Genomic DNA, 16888 nt, shown 5'->3' with positions numbered 1-16888 from the left:
TACCAAGTCAAGCCAAGACCAAGTCCAAAGCTGCCAGCACTTCTCATGAGAAACTCTCGGCACTTCCTTCTCACTTTGCTTTGCTCTATAAATACAAGACTTATGCTTCATTCTCATGCACCGAAAATATCCACAAGCATACAAAGAAAACCAAAGTCTTTATTCACAAAGCAATCATACTCTCTATATATTATCTTTAGCTCTCACTACCATACAGTGATCAAAATATATTAAGAGTTATCATACACATTCTATATTTAAATACTCACTGCCATATGGAGAGTATTTAGGAACTTATTGTAAACCTACTAAGATCACAAAGTATATCATAGATATACAAACCAATCATTTTGTAAGCTATCTGTAAGCTATACCATTCAGAAGTGTAAGCCTGGTGAGGCTAAGAATACATAGAAGAAAAAGCCATTGTAAGAAGTATTTGATAAAGGATAATCTCACAGGGTGTGGGGACTGGACTAGCCAAGTTGGTGAACCAGGATAAGTTTTCTTGTGTTCTTTAGTTATTGTCTTGTTCTTATATTATTCATACACTATATTTTATCACACACATTAACACTAATTATTTAAACCTCTAAAGACATTACTAATCACTTTCTTCTTATTAAAGGCAACCTTTTTAAATACTAAGATAAATTTTAAAAGGGACACAATCCAACCCCCCTTGTTGTGTCGCACCTTATTCCATCATTGGTATGTTAATTTATAAATTGTGTGAAACCTAACTTGATATAATGATTCTATGTATGATTCTATGAACGGGTATGAAGATAGCATATGATTTGATGAATGTATGTTGATTTTGTGAAACCCTAACTTTGCAGATTATGCTAGAATTTATGAAAGTGATTTAGGAGTTATGTATTGATGTTTATCATTGTCTATATGTGATGTATATATGATATAAGCATGAAATTCATGATAAAATATGAACTGGGATTGATTTTGGGTGAAAATGGGAGAAGGGAGATTGTTGTCATCGCAGTAGTATGTTACAGAATTCGCAGTGCGTGCGTCGCGTGTGTGCAGGGCGCGTAGCGCGCTAATGAAAAGCACGCAGACTTCTTAACAGAAGGTAGCACACTTAGTGCATGCTTCTAGGCGCGTAGCACGGATGTGCTGGAAGTGAAACATTTTTATTTTCTTGAATTGGCTTGGGAGTTTACATGCTATCGATTTATGAATAATTATCATGAGTTTAGATTCATTGCTTGGTGTGTATTGAGTGGTGTATGGATGAAATTTCACGAGAAACATAATACTTGAAACATAATACTTCTTCAGGTGTCTTCATATCTAACGCTGTCGAAGGACATCTGTTTATCAGATATGTTGCTGTCGAAACAGCCTCGGCCCAGAACACCTTCTATAACCCAGCACTAGTCAACATGCATCTGACTCTCTCCAAAATAGTTCGATTAAACCTTTCGGCCAAACCATTTTGCTGTGGAGTATCTGCAGTAGTTCTGTGCCTTGCAATACCAGAGGCAACACAAAAGCTGTCGAACGCCTCATTGCAAAATTTAAGGCCATTATCAGTTCTCAACCTCTTTACCTTCCTGCCAATCTGATTTTCAACCAGAGTCTTCCAACTTTTGAAATTCTCAAAATTTTCATCCTTAGTCTTCTGGATGAATACCCATAACTTCCTGGAATAATCATCAACTATGGATAGAAAATACCTTGCTCCTGAATGTGACGGACACCCTGCAGGCCCCCAAAGATCAGCATGGATGTAATCAAGGGATCCATGTGTTCTTTGTTTGCCTTTGTTGAACTTCACTCTACAAGATTTTCCAAGTACACAGGGTTCACAAAACTTCAGCTTTTTGACTTTGTCTCCACCAAGCAGATTTTGTTTCCCTAATTCGACCAGACCCCTTTCACTTACATGGCCCAATCTCATGTGCGAAATTTCTGTCTTCGACAACGGTTTCGTGGATGCAACATTTGTCGAACCACTTACAACTTCAGCCTCAAGGGTATACAAACCTTGTTTCTTCACGCCTCTCAAGACTTCCTTCGACCCCTTCATGACTCTTAGGATACTTTTCTCTCCTCGGAAAACATATCCCTTCTTGTCGAATTCACCAAGAGAAAGCAGATTTCTCTTCAAATCAGGAACATACCTGACTTCAGTCAACAACCTTATTGACTCATCATGGAGCTTGAATCTCACAGATCCAACACCTGCAATCTTGTAAGCTTTGTTGTTTCCCAGCAGTACTGATCCACCATCTTGATCACATAATTCCTCGAACAAGTCTTTGTTTGGAGTCATGTGCCAAGTGCAACCTGAATCCATAATCCACTCTCTCTCGAGTCACTACTTGAAACCACAAGAACATGAGATGATTCGAAATCATCTCGAACAATGGCTGCATTGCCATTATCCTTACCTCCATGATCTTTCAGGCGTTCAGGGCACAACTTTCTTGTATGACCATCCTTCTTACAATGATAGCATCAAATGCCGGATGCTTCGGCACTGTAAGACTTCGACTGGCCTTTGCCCTTCTTCTTGCCGAACTTACCATCCTTTCGCAGGAATTTTCCTTTAACGGCCAAACCTTCACCAACAGTCGAAGATTTATGCTCCTTTCGTTCGTTCAAGTCCTTAGAATACAGGGCCTATTGAACTTCTTCAAAGGTCAGGGACTCCCTTCCATACACGAGAGTTCTCTCTGAAGTGAGCATGTGATCGAGGCAAAGCGCACCATAGTAACAACGCTTGATCTTCATCATCGATCTTCACATTAATATTTTCAAGATCAAGAATCAGCTTGTTGAACATATCCAACTACTCAGCCAACACTTTTTCTTCAATCATCTTGAATGAATACAAAGGTTGCTTCAGGTAGAGTCGATTTACCAGCGATTTTGGTCATATACAAACTTTCAAGTTTCACCCATAACCCTAATGTCGTCGTCTCCTTTGATACCTGTGTGAGAACCTTATCACCAAGGCTCAACAAAATTGTGCTGTGTGCTTTCTCGATCATAGTCGTCTTCTCCCTTGCCGTTAATTCAGCATTCATGGCTGCCTCTCCCTTCAACGCTTCCAAGCAACCCTGCTTCAAGCGCCACAGACCGAAATCATTCACTCCGGTGAAATTTTCAATCTCATACTTTGAAGGCATCTTCTCCATGCTCACCGCACCAATTTGTTGTGAATTCAATGCCAAGAACAAAGTATAATACAAGGGAAGAATAAAGAACAAGGAAGAAGAAGAACATAAGAATTGGTTATAACTGTATTCTTTTACTTTCTCTTATAAAACAAGATTACAAGTTTACAAGAATAACAAATAACCTCGCTCACCCTAAATTAAGATTTGCTGTATGCAATGATGAGAGACTAGTATGCTATTTATAATAAAACCTAACATACTAACTAATGAGCTTTTACCGCAAGACCCATTACACAAGCCAACTTATTAGACAAGCTAACTTAACAAATTAGGGTTTAAACACTAAAACCTAATTTAACTTGCTAACAACCCTAGCATATTCGACACAAGCATTTGAACAACATTCGACTTCATGCTTAATCCTGTCGAACCAAGAAGCTACCGTTCGACCATACTAGAGTTCGATCCAATATCTCACAATTGAAATTTATAGTATATATATATATATATATAAAAGTTGTAATTAAATATTTAAAAATTATAAAAATAAATACTATATCGAAAAAATATTATTTCATTTCTCCATTAAAAACAAAATCATTACATTTTTCTATTAACATTCACAAAATATTAAATGTAATCTAATACATTATAAGACACACTGAAAACGAATTACCAAATTTTCAATATCAACACTTTCATGAGTTAGAGTCTGTTTGGTAAGACGCAAAAAAGAGCTTTTAGCTTTTAGCTTTTCAGCTAACATTAATGAAAAAGCACTGTTTGGTAATGCTATTTTAGCTTTTAGCTTGTAGCTTTTTTACTAGCTTTTAGCTTTTTTATCAAAAGCTATTTGAAGTAGCTTTTGAACTTGTAGCTTTTAGCTTGTGACTTTTTTTTCCATTTATACCCTTATTACTTTAATAAAATATTATTATTCTTATTAATTAAAATGATCATTTATGTCATTTTGTATCTATCAGCTAATGAAACAGCTAATTTACCAAACACTCATGTTAGCTTATCAGCTATCAGTCACCAGCTAAAAGCTACCAGTCACCAGCTAAAATCTATCAGCTATCAGCTACCAGCTAGTTTTACCAAACAGAGCCTTAGTAAAATAATTTGCTATATTCTTAAGGTTCCTTTGCTATCTTTCAAACTCCATGTTCCTTTGCTATCTTTCAAATCCGATATCCATGTTCCAACATAGCAACCTCAGTCGCTCCTACAAATAAACCTAAAACAACTAAAATATTAAGATAACTGGAACCTAATTTAATTTTCACCAACATTAATGAATTTAATGAAATTTATAATAAAAGATTTATAAACTAAATCAAACAACATACACCAAAAAATATTGCAAACCTTCAAGATTTTTAAAATTTTCAATATATAAGTTCTTTTATAGCCAAATTAGTTATGCGTAAACATCTGGATTAAATTTGGAAAGAATAAAAACAACCAGAATAAGATTAGATTCACGAAAAAAGTGAAGGAGAAAATACTAATGGACAAATTAAATTTAAAAGAGACAAATCATAATATATTAACAAGTGAGAGTTTTAACTTCAAATAAAAATTCCATTTTCGTAGGGACATAAACTTCAATTAAAATCTTAGTATTCATGATATCCTACTCCAAATCGGGATAAAGGAAAAATTAAACACTAAAACTAACCCAAAAAATAATGCAATCAAAGGCCAAAATAAAATTTTAGCTACTTCGGAAACTAATCCGGCAAGTTACAGTAGGTTGGAGACGTTGTCAGGTCCAATTTATCTAGACCTGCAACACAAAATCAATAATAACATAATCATCGGTGTTTCGTATATATAAACAGAGAAGATTAAAAAGTATCATTTTTGGTAAAGCGAAGAAAATGAAGAAAGAAAAAAAATAAGAAGAAAGGGGAAGCGGAAGAGAGAAGAAGAGAAGAGGAATAAAGAGATTGATGAAGAGAAAAATATGTGGAGAATGAGAGGAATGCATTTAGAATTTTAAAAAACAATATCACGCGTAATCACATAAAATTAAATTAAAATTTAGAAAGTTGTACATTGAAAAACAAAATAGATTGAATAGGATGCACAACATTTATTGAAAGACATTTTAAAAAGTGAAAATAAAAATTATAATTTAATAGAAAAAAAATATTTTTTTGGCTTTTCCAAATATCATGCCATTCATTTGATTTCTTCCAATGAGAATACTTAATAATAAATAGCAAAAAAGATATTTTTTGGCTTTTCGAATTATCATGCCAAAAAGATATTTTTTGGCTTTTAAAACACAAATTCAAATTTTGGGTTAAACCAAAAAAGTATCGTAGATTTTTCCAAAACATATTATTTTATTAGTAGATAGTTGATTGATGACACGTAGAGTAATTTGTTACAAAGAAATAAAATGTGTTAAAATATCTCGAAACAAATAATAATTATTTTTGAATAAAAAAGAAAGAAAGAAGTGTCGATTGGAGTACAGAAACAAAACCTCCCAAGACAGCGGTCGATTCGAAAAGCATTATTGTCACCACCATCCCCAGCACCACAATCCACCATTCCCTTTGTCTTTCACATTTTTTCGTTTTACATTTCTGGTCGAATTCCTTTAATAATGGGTGGAAAGGTTAAGATCTGGAATCCCGTGGAAATCGCAGAAGAAGCCAAAAATGATTACGCCTCGCAGATTTTTCCCTCTCTTCTTACAATTGACCCCTCTCTCTCCCTTGCTCAAATGACACCGCTCGTCATGTTTGTAACTCTTTACCTTTCTTCTATCTCTTCATTTCCTTTACATTTTAACTCGTTAGGTTTTGGGGTCTCTTTCCAGATATTTATTTATTTATTTATTTTTCTTTTACTTTCTCATTCGATGCAGTAATCTGTGCAAGGACATGTTCAAGGATTGGTCTAATTTACACGATTCTTGCTTTCAAGTTGACAAGATTTCTGGAGGCATTACTAATTTATGTCAGTTTTTCCTCATCATTTCTCGTTCCCATGCTATTTTCTTGTTCACATATACAACTGAATAATATTTCATGAACTTGTTATTATCTCTCAGTACTGAAGGTTACGGTTCAACAAGGTGATTCTGTAAATGATATTATAACTATCAGATTGTATGGACCCAACACTGAGCATATTATTGATCGCCATCGAGAATTACAGGTTAAGCAAACCTTGTTTTCTTCAACTCAAACCATAAAGTAGATATTTGGAATTATTATTTGACATAATTCATAGTAGGATATTGTAGTATTTTTTATTCATGGTGCTAACCCATATAGTAACAACAATTCCTTCCTTTATTAATTATACTTGTTATTGTTATTTTTATTTAATATATCTTTATAGCCTTCTTTTTGTGGTTAAGGTTAGAGGAGGGGGCATAACAAATATGTATTCTAATGGCTAACTTTAGTTGATTGGAGAAAAATATGAATTCTAATATCTAATTTTAGTTGGTTCTTGAAACTAAATCGGGCAGTAGGATAGATTAATCGCGTCTTTTAATATACTCAATAGCTTACTTGAAGTTTCCTCATTATAATTCCTTGTCAACTCGTGTTTAGGCCATCAAATACATCACTGCTGCAGGATTTGGTGCCAAGTGGCTTGGAATATTTGGAAATGGCATAGTGCAATCTTTTATCAATGCACATACTCTTACACCATCAGGTACAAATGACAATTCCAAATTGATAAACGTTAATAGATTTTGTTAGATTGCCAGCATTTTTCTGTCATTGATATTATTTGTAAAAAAAATTAAGCACATGTAGGGATAATATTAGGGATTGCTTTTAGAGTTGTACCAAAAATTATCCTCTCCATCATTTTCATTTTATGTCCAATTGGTGACTGGATTTTAACCTTAGGATGTCATTGTCTTGAAATAGATTCCTTACTGGATGAACTTGTATTGTATTGGGAATTGGGATTGCTTGGTTTGTCTCCCCCAACCTTGGGCTATTTTCTCCCAACAATTAACCGTGATAAGGCTCTAAGCTGACGTTCTTACTAATTAGTAACTTAGTATGCATTATGACATTTTTTTATTTTATCCAACTTTTATAAGAAGATGCAACAGAGGAGTTGAAGAACATAGAGGAAATGTAAAAAGGAACAGTTTATTGGAACTTGGAAGTGAGTGGGAAGGCTATAACAGCAAGTACATTGTCAGTTGTCAAGGAGAGGGAAGGAAGGAAATAATTGAGTAGTATGGAATAGTTTTAGAGTTGCGATTTTTATCTTGTTTCGTGCTTTTACTTGTAAGGAGCTTCTCCTCCATATTTTCAAATCCATTTCCAAGTTCACTCACACCCCACACCAGTGTTATCAAATAGCGGCACCATGGCCCCAATGGAAGATATACATGCGGTTTTTTGGGATTGCCGCAATGGTAAATATCGGCCGATTTTGCGGGGTTTTCTGCCATAATTTGCTATAACAGCGCCGTAAATCGGCCGGTATGGCCGGATTTTGGCTCTCCGCCAGCCGCCATCGATAACACACACACACACACAGAATATTGCTTCTTTGAAATGTCTGAATTAAGTATCATTTGGAATAAACTTATAGTATGGTATTGGCCCTCATTCAGTTACATACTTTTGACAACCTGCAGAAATACAACTTGATTAATGAATCATGATTGTTTTTCCTTGATGGCAGATATGCGAGACCCAAAACTGGTTCCTAAAATAGCCAAACAGTTTCAAAGATTTCACCATGTGGAAATTCCAGGTTCTAAGGAACCTCAGTTATGGAATGATATCTGGAAGTTTTTTGAGAAAGGTTCTTTCTTCTTCCCCGTAACTAATGTGATATTTGTTCACTTCTCTTTCTTTTGTTTTAGTTATTTTATTTCTGTAATTTTGTTTAAGGTGAGTTGGACTTGTGTGGATCGGAGTTGTAGAATTTCAACCATATCTCCTAGACCAAATTTTTAGCTGTGTCTTACTCTTAGCACTTTCCCTGGTTTCATGTTTGAGAGAAATATTTTTTTTTATACTATAATGGTTTGTTATGCTATGTGAAGAATCTCTTGGATTGTTGGCCTCATTGACTTAGAAATCATTTATTTGGTGTCCACTTATTTTGCTTAGAAGGTCCTTACATTGTTATTCTTTCTCCCTAGTCCTATCTATGCAAAAACTGATTGATCAAAATATTAAAATGGTTATCAATAGAGTTACCTCGTGCAGATTTCGTTTGTCATGACTCATGAGTTAATGTATGTTGGTTGAAAGGTTTGTATTATTAGTATTTCAGCTGCCTCAACTTTTTTGTTTTTTGTTTTTTTTTTTGTTTTCACTTGCAGCATCTGTTCTAGAATTTGATGATAGTGAAATGCAAAAGACTTACAAGACAGTTTCGTTCAGGGAAGTTCAAGACGAAATTAATGAGCTCCAGGTGCTTGTTTTTTTTCATATGTATGTTTGATGTTATCTTTGTATTTTCTTTCTATGTAAAATATATGATCAGATAACTTACCACCATAAGTCCAATGCTAACCACTAGTGTGAAAACTTATAAATTTTAAGATCGGCTCTTGTCATGTTTTGTCATGTTAAATTTACGATCATTTTACTAAATATTCGAACTACCTAAGGACTGGGCTAAGACAGAAAGTGCCCGGACGAATGCAATTACCAAGTGCTCCAAATTGTACAAGTAATGTAGATGAGTTGATTCTCGTTCCTACTTCCTACGAGATTGTGGTTCCAACTATCAACTATAAATTCTAGAGTGATTGTAAACAAAAATTCTACTTAATCAGATAAATCAGAAATATAGTTCAGATTGAGAGTCCTAAATCCCTAAGCTATAGATTTGAGAGAATCAAGAACTAGTTGCATTATATTCACTCTACAATTGGCTTACAAAAAGTTGTTTCTTTTAAATTCCTGCTTGTGTTCTTAACAATTTTGTTAAATAGCAGCTATAGCAGCACTATACTGCCATCGCCTAGCGGAATTTGGACAATCCGCTATTGTTCTGCAATATACTATTTATTAATTAGAAGAGAACATTATCCAATAGCCTCTATGGGGGTGCTATAGCACTATTGCATAGTGGAATTTTTACAATCTGTTATTTTCCGCTATCTGCAATTGGTAAACAGTGGTTCTTGTGCACACATCTGCTAACTTGCCTTTTGTCCACTTGCACAGTATTAGAAAGTGTAATGACTTTTTTCATTTTCAGTTGAAACTGAAATGTATTGAAATAGAAAAGTTAGTTACACGAGTTGCCACCTAATTGTACTTATAGTACCAATCAGGTGACCTGCTATAAGCAGATAGAATACAAGATGACTGACAGTTGTTGTCAGTTTGCTAGAATACAAAGCTCTTAGCTAAGCTAATCCTAATACATCTCTAATAAACAGTATAAAAAATGAAATGTTCCTTTTCTTTTTAATATGTTGCCACACGAAAGACTTCTGTGGCCACACTTGCTTCTTTCATCTTCCAATTTGCTGTCTTCTCTGTCTCAAGTGATTCCTACATCAGTTAAAATGTGAAAATTTGATTGCAAGAGAACAAAGAAATCTATCTCATTGAAAACCAATTGAATGGAAATTGGATTAAAAAAATCATACTATAAATCCATTTATGAAGTGGATTTATCATGCTCAATTGTCCAAGCTTAGGGATATAACATATGGTCGTCTTCCTTTCCAGTTTAATATTTGTAATTTACGAATAAGCTTTGGTATTCTTCTTTGTAAGTGAAATAGTGACAGTGATTGATGCATTTTATATTTGTAAAAAAAATTCTTTTGACATATACTTGTACTTCTAAATTTGCTGCAGGTGTTGTGTGATCGTCTTAAATCTCCTGTAGTTTTTTCTCACAATGACTTGCTCTCTGGAAACATAATGGTTAATCACGAAGAAGGTATCCGCATACCTCAATTATGGAATAATTATGCCTCTGTCTTGATATATATATATATATATATATATATATATATATATATATATATATATATATATATATAAAAGATGTGTATTGAAAATGGAGATCTAAAGCAGGAAAAATGGATTATACAAGATTAATGGTGCTCTAAAGCTTACTGGGTTTGTTTGATATCAGGAATTTATGATGTGTATTGAAAAGAGTGATAAAATGCTATTCTGATTTTATTTCTCTGCTCTAGGCTGGTTTATATAGTAGAAATACAATAATTATAATTAATTCACTCCTTACTATAGAATAAAGGAGAATAAACGAAACAATAAAACAAGGAAATAAAATATTTTCCATCACTCCCTCAAGTTAATGCATAGATATCTATCATGCCCAACTTGTCTATAAATGCTCAAAGGTAGGTCTTGCCAAAACTTTGGTCAGGATATCCGTAGTTTGCTGACTTGAAGTCACAAAAGGGAGATATATGATTCCTGCATCTAACTTCTCCTTTATGAAGTGTCGATTAATCTCAATATGCTTGGTTTTGTCATGTTGAACTGAGTTATGAGCTATGCTAATGACAAATTTACTGTCAGAGTATAATTTCAATGGAAGCTCAATTTTCATCTTAAGTTCTTCTAGGACTCTTAAGGATCCATAATCCTTCACAAATACCTTGAGACATAGCTCTAAACTCGGTGAAGATAGACACATTCCCTTCTCTCGTTTTCTTAAAATGTAAGCCTTTTTCAGGATTTTCCTTCAAATATCTTAGTATCCTGTAGATTGCCTCAATATGTTCCTCGTAAGGAGAATGCATAACGTGACTTACTACACTAATTGAGAAAGCAATATCAGGTCGGTGTGTGACAAATAAACCAGTTTCCCAACCAATCTATGATATCTTCCAGTATCAACAGGCATATTACCTTCCCAAAGTTTAGCATTAGGATCCATAGGGGTATCTGCAGGATGACATCCATTCATTCCTGTTTCTTTCAGTAAGTCTATAATGTATTTCTGCTGTGAAACAATAATACCATCTTTGACCGAGCAACCTCCATACCAAGAAAATATCCCATGGATCCTAAAAGTCCTTGATTTCAAAGTCTACTGATAATTTCGCTTTTACTCTTGCCATTTCAACTGTATCATCTTCAATAAGGACAATATCATCAACAGAAATAATCAGGGAAACAAATTTTCCATCGTGGGAGAACTTTGTGAACAAGGTGTGGTCAGCATGTCCTTGAATGTACCCTTCTTTTTTCATGAACTGAGTGAATTTTTCAAACCAAGCTTTGCTTTAATCCATACAAAGACTTATTTAGTTTGCATGCATTTGATCCAAATTAGTTTCCAAACTAGGAAGAATGTCCATTTATACTTCTTCTAGATCGCCATTAAGAAAAACATTCTTTAAATCTAACTGATGTAGGGGCCAATCCAGGTTTGCAACAAGAGATAAAAAATTTCTGACAGTGTTCATTTTTGCAACAAGAGCAAATGTCTCTGAGTAGTCTATACCATAGGTCTGAGTAAAGCCTTTAGTAACCAAGCAAGCCTTATACCTTTCAATTGACCCATGTGAATTATACTTCACATTAAACACCCATTTGCATCCAACTGTCTTCTTGCCATCTGGTAGTGTCGTAACACTCCAAATTTTGTTCTTTTAAAGAGCTTTCATCTCCTCAAGTACAACTTCCGTCCACTTTGAAATTTCTAGAGCAACCTGTACATTTTTTGAAATTTCTACCCTAGACAATTTTGAGGTAAAGACAGAGAGTGATGAAGACAAATTTGAATATGATATAAAATTGGACATGGGGTGTTTAGTACAAGATCTAATTGGTTTTCTAATGTCAGCATAATCATCTATATCATGATACAAAATACAACTTTCAGAAACAAAGATGGACTTACCTTTCCTATTCTTAGGAGGTTGATCATTCCTCGGTTCAGATTCCTGATAATGTTGAGATGTGGACTCATCCCTTCCTTTGTGGTGCTTTTTCACAAAAACCTTCCCTTCCAAGTCCCGTTCACTAATTCAAATATGTTTTCTTAAAGTGACTCATTATTTTGTGGCATTTGAATTAGATCATCATTATCATTGTTTTTAGGATTCTCATTGTTTTCTACATGAGAAAACGTAGGCTTAGATTCACAAAGTTCCTTACTTATAACAGGAGTAAGATCAGATAAAGAATCATGACCATTTTTTGTTGGTGCATAAGTATAAGTTTCAAAACTTTGTGATACATGCAAAGAGGAATTATTTAAAAAATTCATGTCCTCTATTTGAAACAAGTCTTCCTTTATATCCCCTCCTTGAAGATGAGTGTCATAAAAAAAGGTTTTTTTCCCAAAGAATGTAACGTCCATAGTGACAAACATTTTCTTGTTTTTTGGATCAAAACATTTATATCCTTTTTGGGTTGGGGAGTATCCAACAAAAACACACTTTATAGCACGTGGTTCAAGTTTTCTAATATTTTTATGTTCATGAACAAAAGCTGTGCAACCAAAATTTTTTGATGTCAGATCAGTTAAAACACGATTATTAGGAAAATAGGTATTAATTGGAGTTTGAAAATTGAGAATTTTGGAGGGCATTCTGTTAATTAAATATGCAGCTGTTAAAACAGCTTCGCCCCGGAAATAGTTTGGTACTTTACTCGAGAAAAGTAGAGCTCTAGCGACCTCCAATAAATGTCTATTTTTTCTTTCGGCAACTCTATTTTGTTGAGGAGTATTAAGACATGAACTTTGATGTACAGTCCCATTTTTTAGAAAAAAATCATCCAGGATAGTGTTAAAATATTCTTTGCCATTATGACTTCTCTAGACTTGGATATTTGTTTGAAATTGGTTCTGCACCATTGTAAAAATATTCTTTATAGCCTGAGAAACATCTGATTTCCCCTTTAACAAGTACACCCAACATATTCTTGTATAATTGTGATAAACTATTTTTTGAGAGACTGTACGTGTACGGTTAGGGCCCCAAACATCACTTTGAATAATAGAAAACGATTTTGATGGTTTATAAGGCTTTATTGAAAATTGAGAACGATGATGCTTTGCAAACTCACATGCTTCACATTTAAACGAAGAAAAGTTTTTATTTTGAAATAACATAGAAAACAAGTGTTTTAAGTAACGAAAACTAGGATGACCTAATCTTAAATGCCATACCATAATGTTGTCATCTTTATTATTCAAAACAGAAAAAGACTCAAACCAAGAACTTATTGTTTTTGAAGGTGGTTATGATGCAGATCCAACGTCAAGGTAGTAGAGTCCTTCACTCTCTTTGCTGCTAATCATCTTCCCCGAGTTCAAAACTTGATAGACAAAGTGAGATCGAAAAAAAATTAGTTTGACAATTCATATCTTGGGATAATTTACTGACGAACATTAAATTACATGATACGTTTGGAACATGAAGAACATTTTTAAGAGTTAACACTTGAGACAACACAGCAAACCCTTTACCTGCAATTGCTGAAAAATAGTCATTTGTGATTTTTATTTTTTGATTACCTGCACATGGACTATATGAAGAGAACAAAGTAGATTCACCTGTCATGTCTTCAGAGGCACCTGAATCTACTATTCAAGTATGATTGAGACTGACACTAATCTACTATTCAAGTATGATTGAGACTGACACTAAAAAATGCATAATTACCTTTTGTTGCTATAGAGCAAGGAGTTGGAGACTCGAGGAGTTTGTACAGTTTGTCTTGTTGTTCTGTAGTGAGTGGAAACTGAGTCGAAGAGATTTGTTGCCCTTGAGCAGAAGTTGAAATGCACGGCCACCGCCGTCACCGCGGCCACTGTCCGACTCAGGTGGTAGTTGTTCGCCATGGTTGGATCCAGTGTAGGCCTGTGATGGAGAAGACTACCTGTTGTTCTGATTCGCCATAGGGGGATAAACGGGTATGTGTAGCGGGTCGAGCAGAATTTTTTTACAGTAAAACCCCAAACCCCGCTAGTTGTAGGAAGCTTTATAGTAAAACCCTAACCTAGTGCTGGTTTATATAGTAGAAATACAATAAATGTGAATATTCTATTAGTTTATGACAAAGTCATAAGGAGACAGACGTCTCTCATGTCAAGAGAGAGTGGTTAGATAACCGACCTATTAATAATACATCTGGGATTTTAATCTTTGATTTTGTTCTGACAAATGTCCAGATAAACTTTACTTCATTGATTATGAATATGCATCATACAACTACAGAGGCTATGACATAGGGAATCACTTTGCAGAATATGCCGGTTTTGAATGTGACTACTCCTTGTAAGTTCTTTATGCTTGCTTTTCTTGCTCTACATGATCACAATCAATTTTATTTATTTCACATTTTATCATGCAGGTACCCAAATATGAATGAACAATATCATTTCTTCAGGCATTACTTACAGCCGGACAGACCTCAAGAGGTAATAATCATAGTGAAGGGGATTAATATTTAAAATTGCATTTTATTTCATTGTTTCCTAATAATCAATCATCAGTAAAATGAGATGCACAGTCTATCAACTACCGCCGTTGGCCATGTTCAATATCTTCAGTCAGGCATGTTTATTTAGGTTTGTAATGTCTAGATTAAAAAAACAAGTTCAGTGCTGTTTATTATTTATAAGGTATATTTTTTATTTTTGGGTGGCGGAGGGGGGTCACATTGGCCAACTCTTTTTCATATTTGCTACAAAATTTAGTGATATATCTGTGATTAATCTCTTTATTTGCTGTGAATGGAAAATGTCTAACTGATACTTAAGAAATTTATTTGGCTAGTGGTGGTGACTTGTCACTCCATTATGCAAATTGTTTGATCACTTCTAGCCAGGCTACAGTCCTTCTGTGCATCAGTTTTATTAGGTTCACTATGCAGTTTGTCAAGAGGCTGATGTATCTGTGACATAAATCCATAATCTTTTTGTAACCTCAGCGCGTTTATTCTCAACAGTCACACTTTTGCAACTTGAACTTGATTTGATTGCCTTGTTGCACTTGAGAAAATGTAAATTATTGGTATATAATTCAGTAATATATGTTTTTTTCCTCTATAAGATCTTTAATACCAATTCACAATACAGGTGTCTGAGAATGATCTTAAAACCTTGTATGTTGAGGCAAATACATATGCACTGGCCTCACACCTTTTCTGGTCTTTGTGGGGGCTAATTCAGGTAATATATTTCCTTCTCTTGTGCTTGTTTTGCTTTCATATTAAATTAAAATTATATCCATGACTATTGATATTTCTTTCTATGACAAACAGGCAAAGATGTCCCCAATAGATTTTGATTATCTTAGTTATTTTTTCGATCGATACAAGGAGTACAAAAGGCAGAAAGAAAAATTTGTATTGTTGGCGCTATCCTACCTTTCAGAATGTAAGAGTTAGTAGAGATTGATTCCACTTCATCAATCACTCATGGGTTGCTGTATGTCATGTTTGTAGCACAAGACCTTGATTCATATAGTTAAATGTTTCTTGATAAAAAAAAAATGTAGTTCAATGTTGTAAAATATATTTTGTAGACCTTCATTGCAATAAAGGAAAATTTAGGCATTTAGTTAGAGCTCTCGTAGCTCCTTAGTCCTAACTGGAAGTTAGGCATTCAAATGGATCTACCATTCTTTCTCCATGTATTTTGATCTACTATTCTTTCTATAAGTATCATATAGACAGTTTTACACATATTCTGAAAATATGATAAATAATTGAGAGAATAGTGATTTTACTAAATTATTCTTATTAATTATTGATATGTTTTGATTTTACTAAATTATACTTATTAATTACTGATATGTTCTAACTAGATTTATTTTTTTAATTTATCATTTACTCTGTTTTAAGATTGTCGAGATGATTTACACAAAATATGACTATTTAAGTAGGAATCTCATTTTCAATTACTTTATGTTCTTATATTAGTTGAGTGAAAAACACTTTTTATAATTTAACCATTTCAATCCTATTGAATTTAAGAGGATTGTTCATTACACTCTATGCTTCTTTACTCACATTGACAAATTTTGATTTATTTTAACGAGGGAGTGTAATGTTGAGAGAATTTAAAATGATTGGGACAATATTTATTGTTTGGATAAAAAAATTGTTAAAATGATGAAATTTTATGAAGTATTTTGGTCTAAGTTAAATTTTATGATTTTGAAATGATATTTAAAATTCAAAATTTTCAATTTTTTTCATAATCCATAGAATTTGAAAACCCACCTTTATAAATTTTTTTCATTTCTAATTTTAAGTAATTGAATGTGAAGTTCTTGCGATATGACTTGTGTCACTTCCTTAAACTACATTTTTTTTTATTAATTTGTTTTTTTTATTTATGCGCGACAGTGGATCAAACAACGAAAGCCACTTCACATTCTTCATGTTTAGACTTGTTAAAACGTCTTCCATTTACATGATACATTAAAGCATAGTTTTAATTTTTGCAATCTCTTAAAGTAAATGACAAAAATTCTCATACATCCAATCCATTATAATTTTATTTCCATTCATATTTTTAGGGAATGTAATAATGAAAAGAGAATAACAGAGAATTTTTAATGTCCATTTATTATATTATGACTATTTATATTTTTGAGCAAAACAGTACTAAATAATTAATTTCTATTAGCACGGGTTGAATGGCTTTATGAATGAAATTCATTAATATTTTTATAATATTTGGAATTTATAATATTAGTAAATTATTAATAATATATTAGATTAGATTATTAGTAATATATTAGATTAGATTATTAATAATAT

At 33.4% G+C, this 16888-nt stretch overlaps 1 protein-coding gene across 1 annotated transcript; it reads left to right on the top strand.

The window, feature by feature from the left end:
* Positions 1-5591: 5591 nt before the first annotated feature.
* On the top strand, positions 5592-15680 carry LOC131594848 (probable ethanolamine kinase). Its single transcript, XM_058867055.1, has 11 exons — positions 5592-5909; positions 6037-6128; positions 6223-6329; positions 6734-6839; positions 7836-7958; positions 8485-8576; positions 9983-10067; positions 14289-14394; positions 14471-14537; positions 15198-15290; positions 15383-15680. The coding sequence occupies exons 1-11, from the start codon at positions 5773-5775 to the stop codon at positions 15506-15508; spliced, it is 1134 nt and encodes a 377-aa protein (XP_058723038.1). The 5' UTR covers positions 5592-5772; the 3' UTR covers positions 15509-15680.
* The last annotated feature ends 1208 nt before the right edge of the window (positions 15681-16888 follow it).

This window comes from Vicia villosa, linkage group LG4 (genome assembly GCF_029867415.1).
Source record: "Vicia villosa cultivar HV-30 ecotype Madison, WI linkage group LG4, Vvil1.0, whole genome shotgun sequence".
NCBI lineage: Eukaryota > Viridiplantae > Streptophyta > Magnoliopsida > Fabales > Fabaceae > Vicia > Vicia villosa.
Note: the sequence above shows the minus strand (reverse complement) of the source record. Positions and strands in the feature narration are given on the sequence as shown.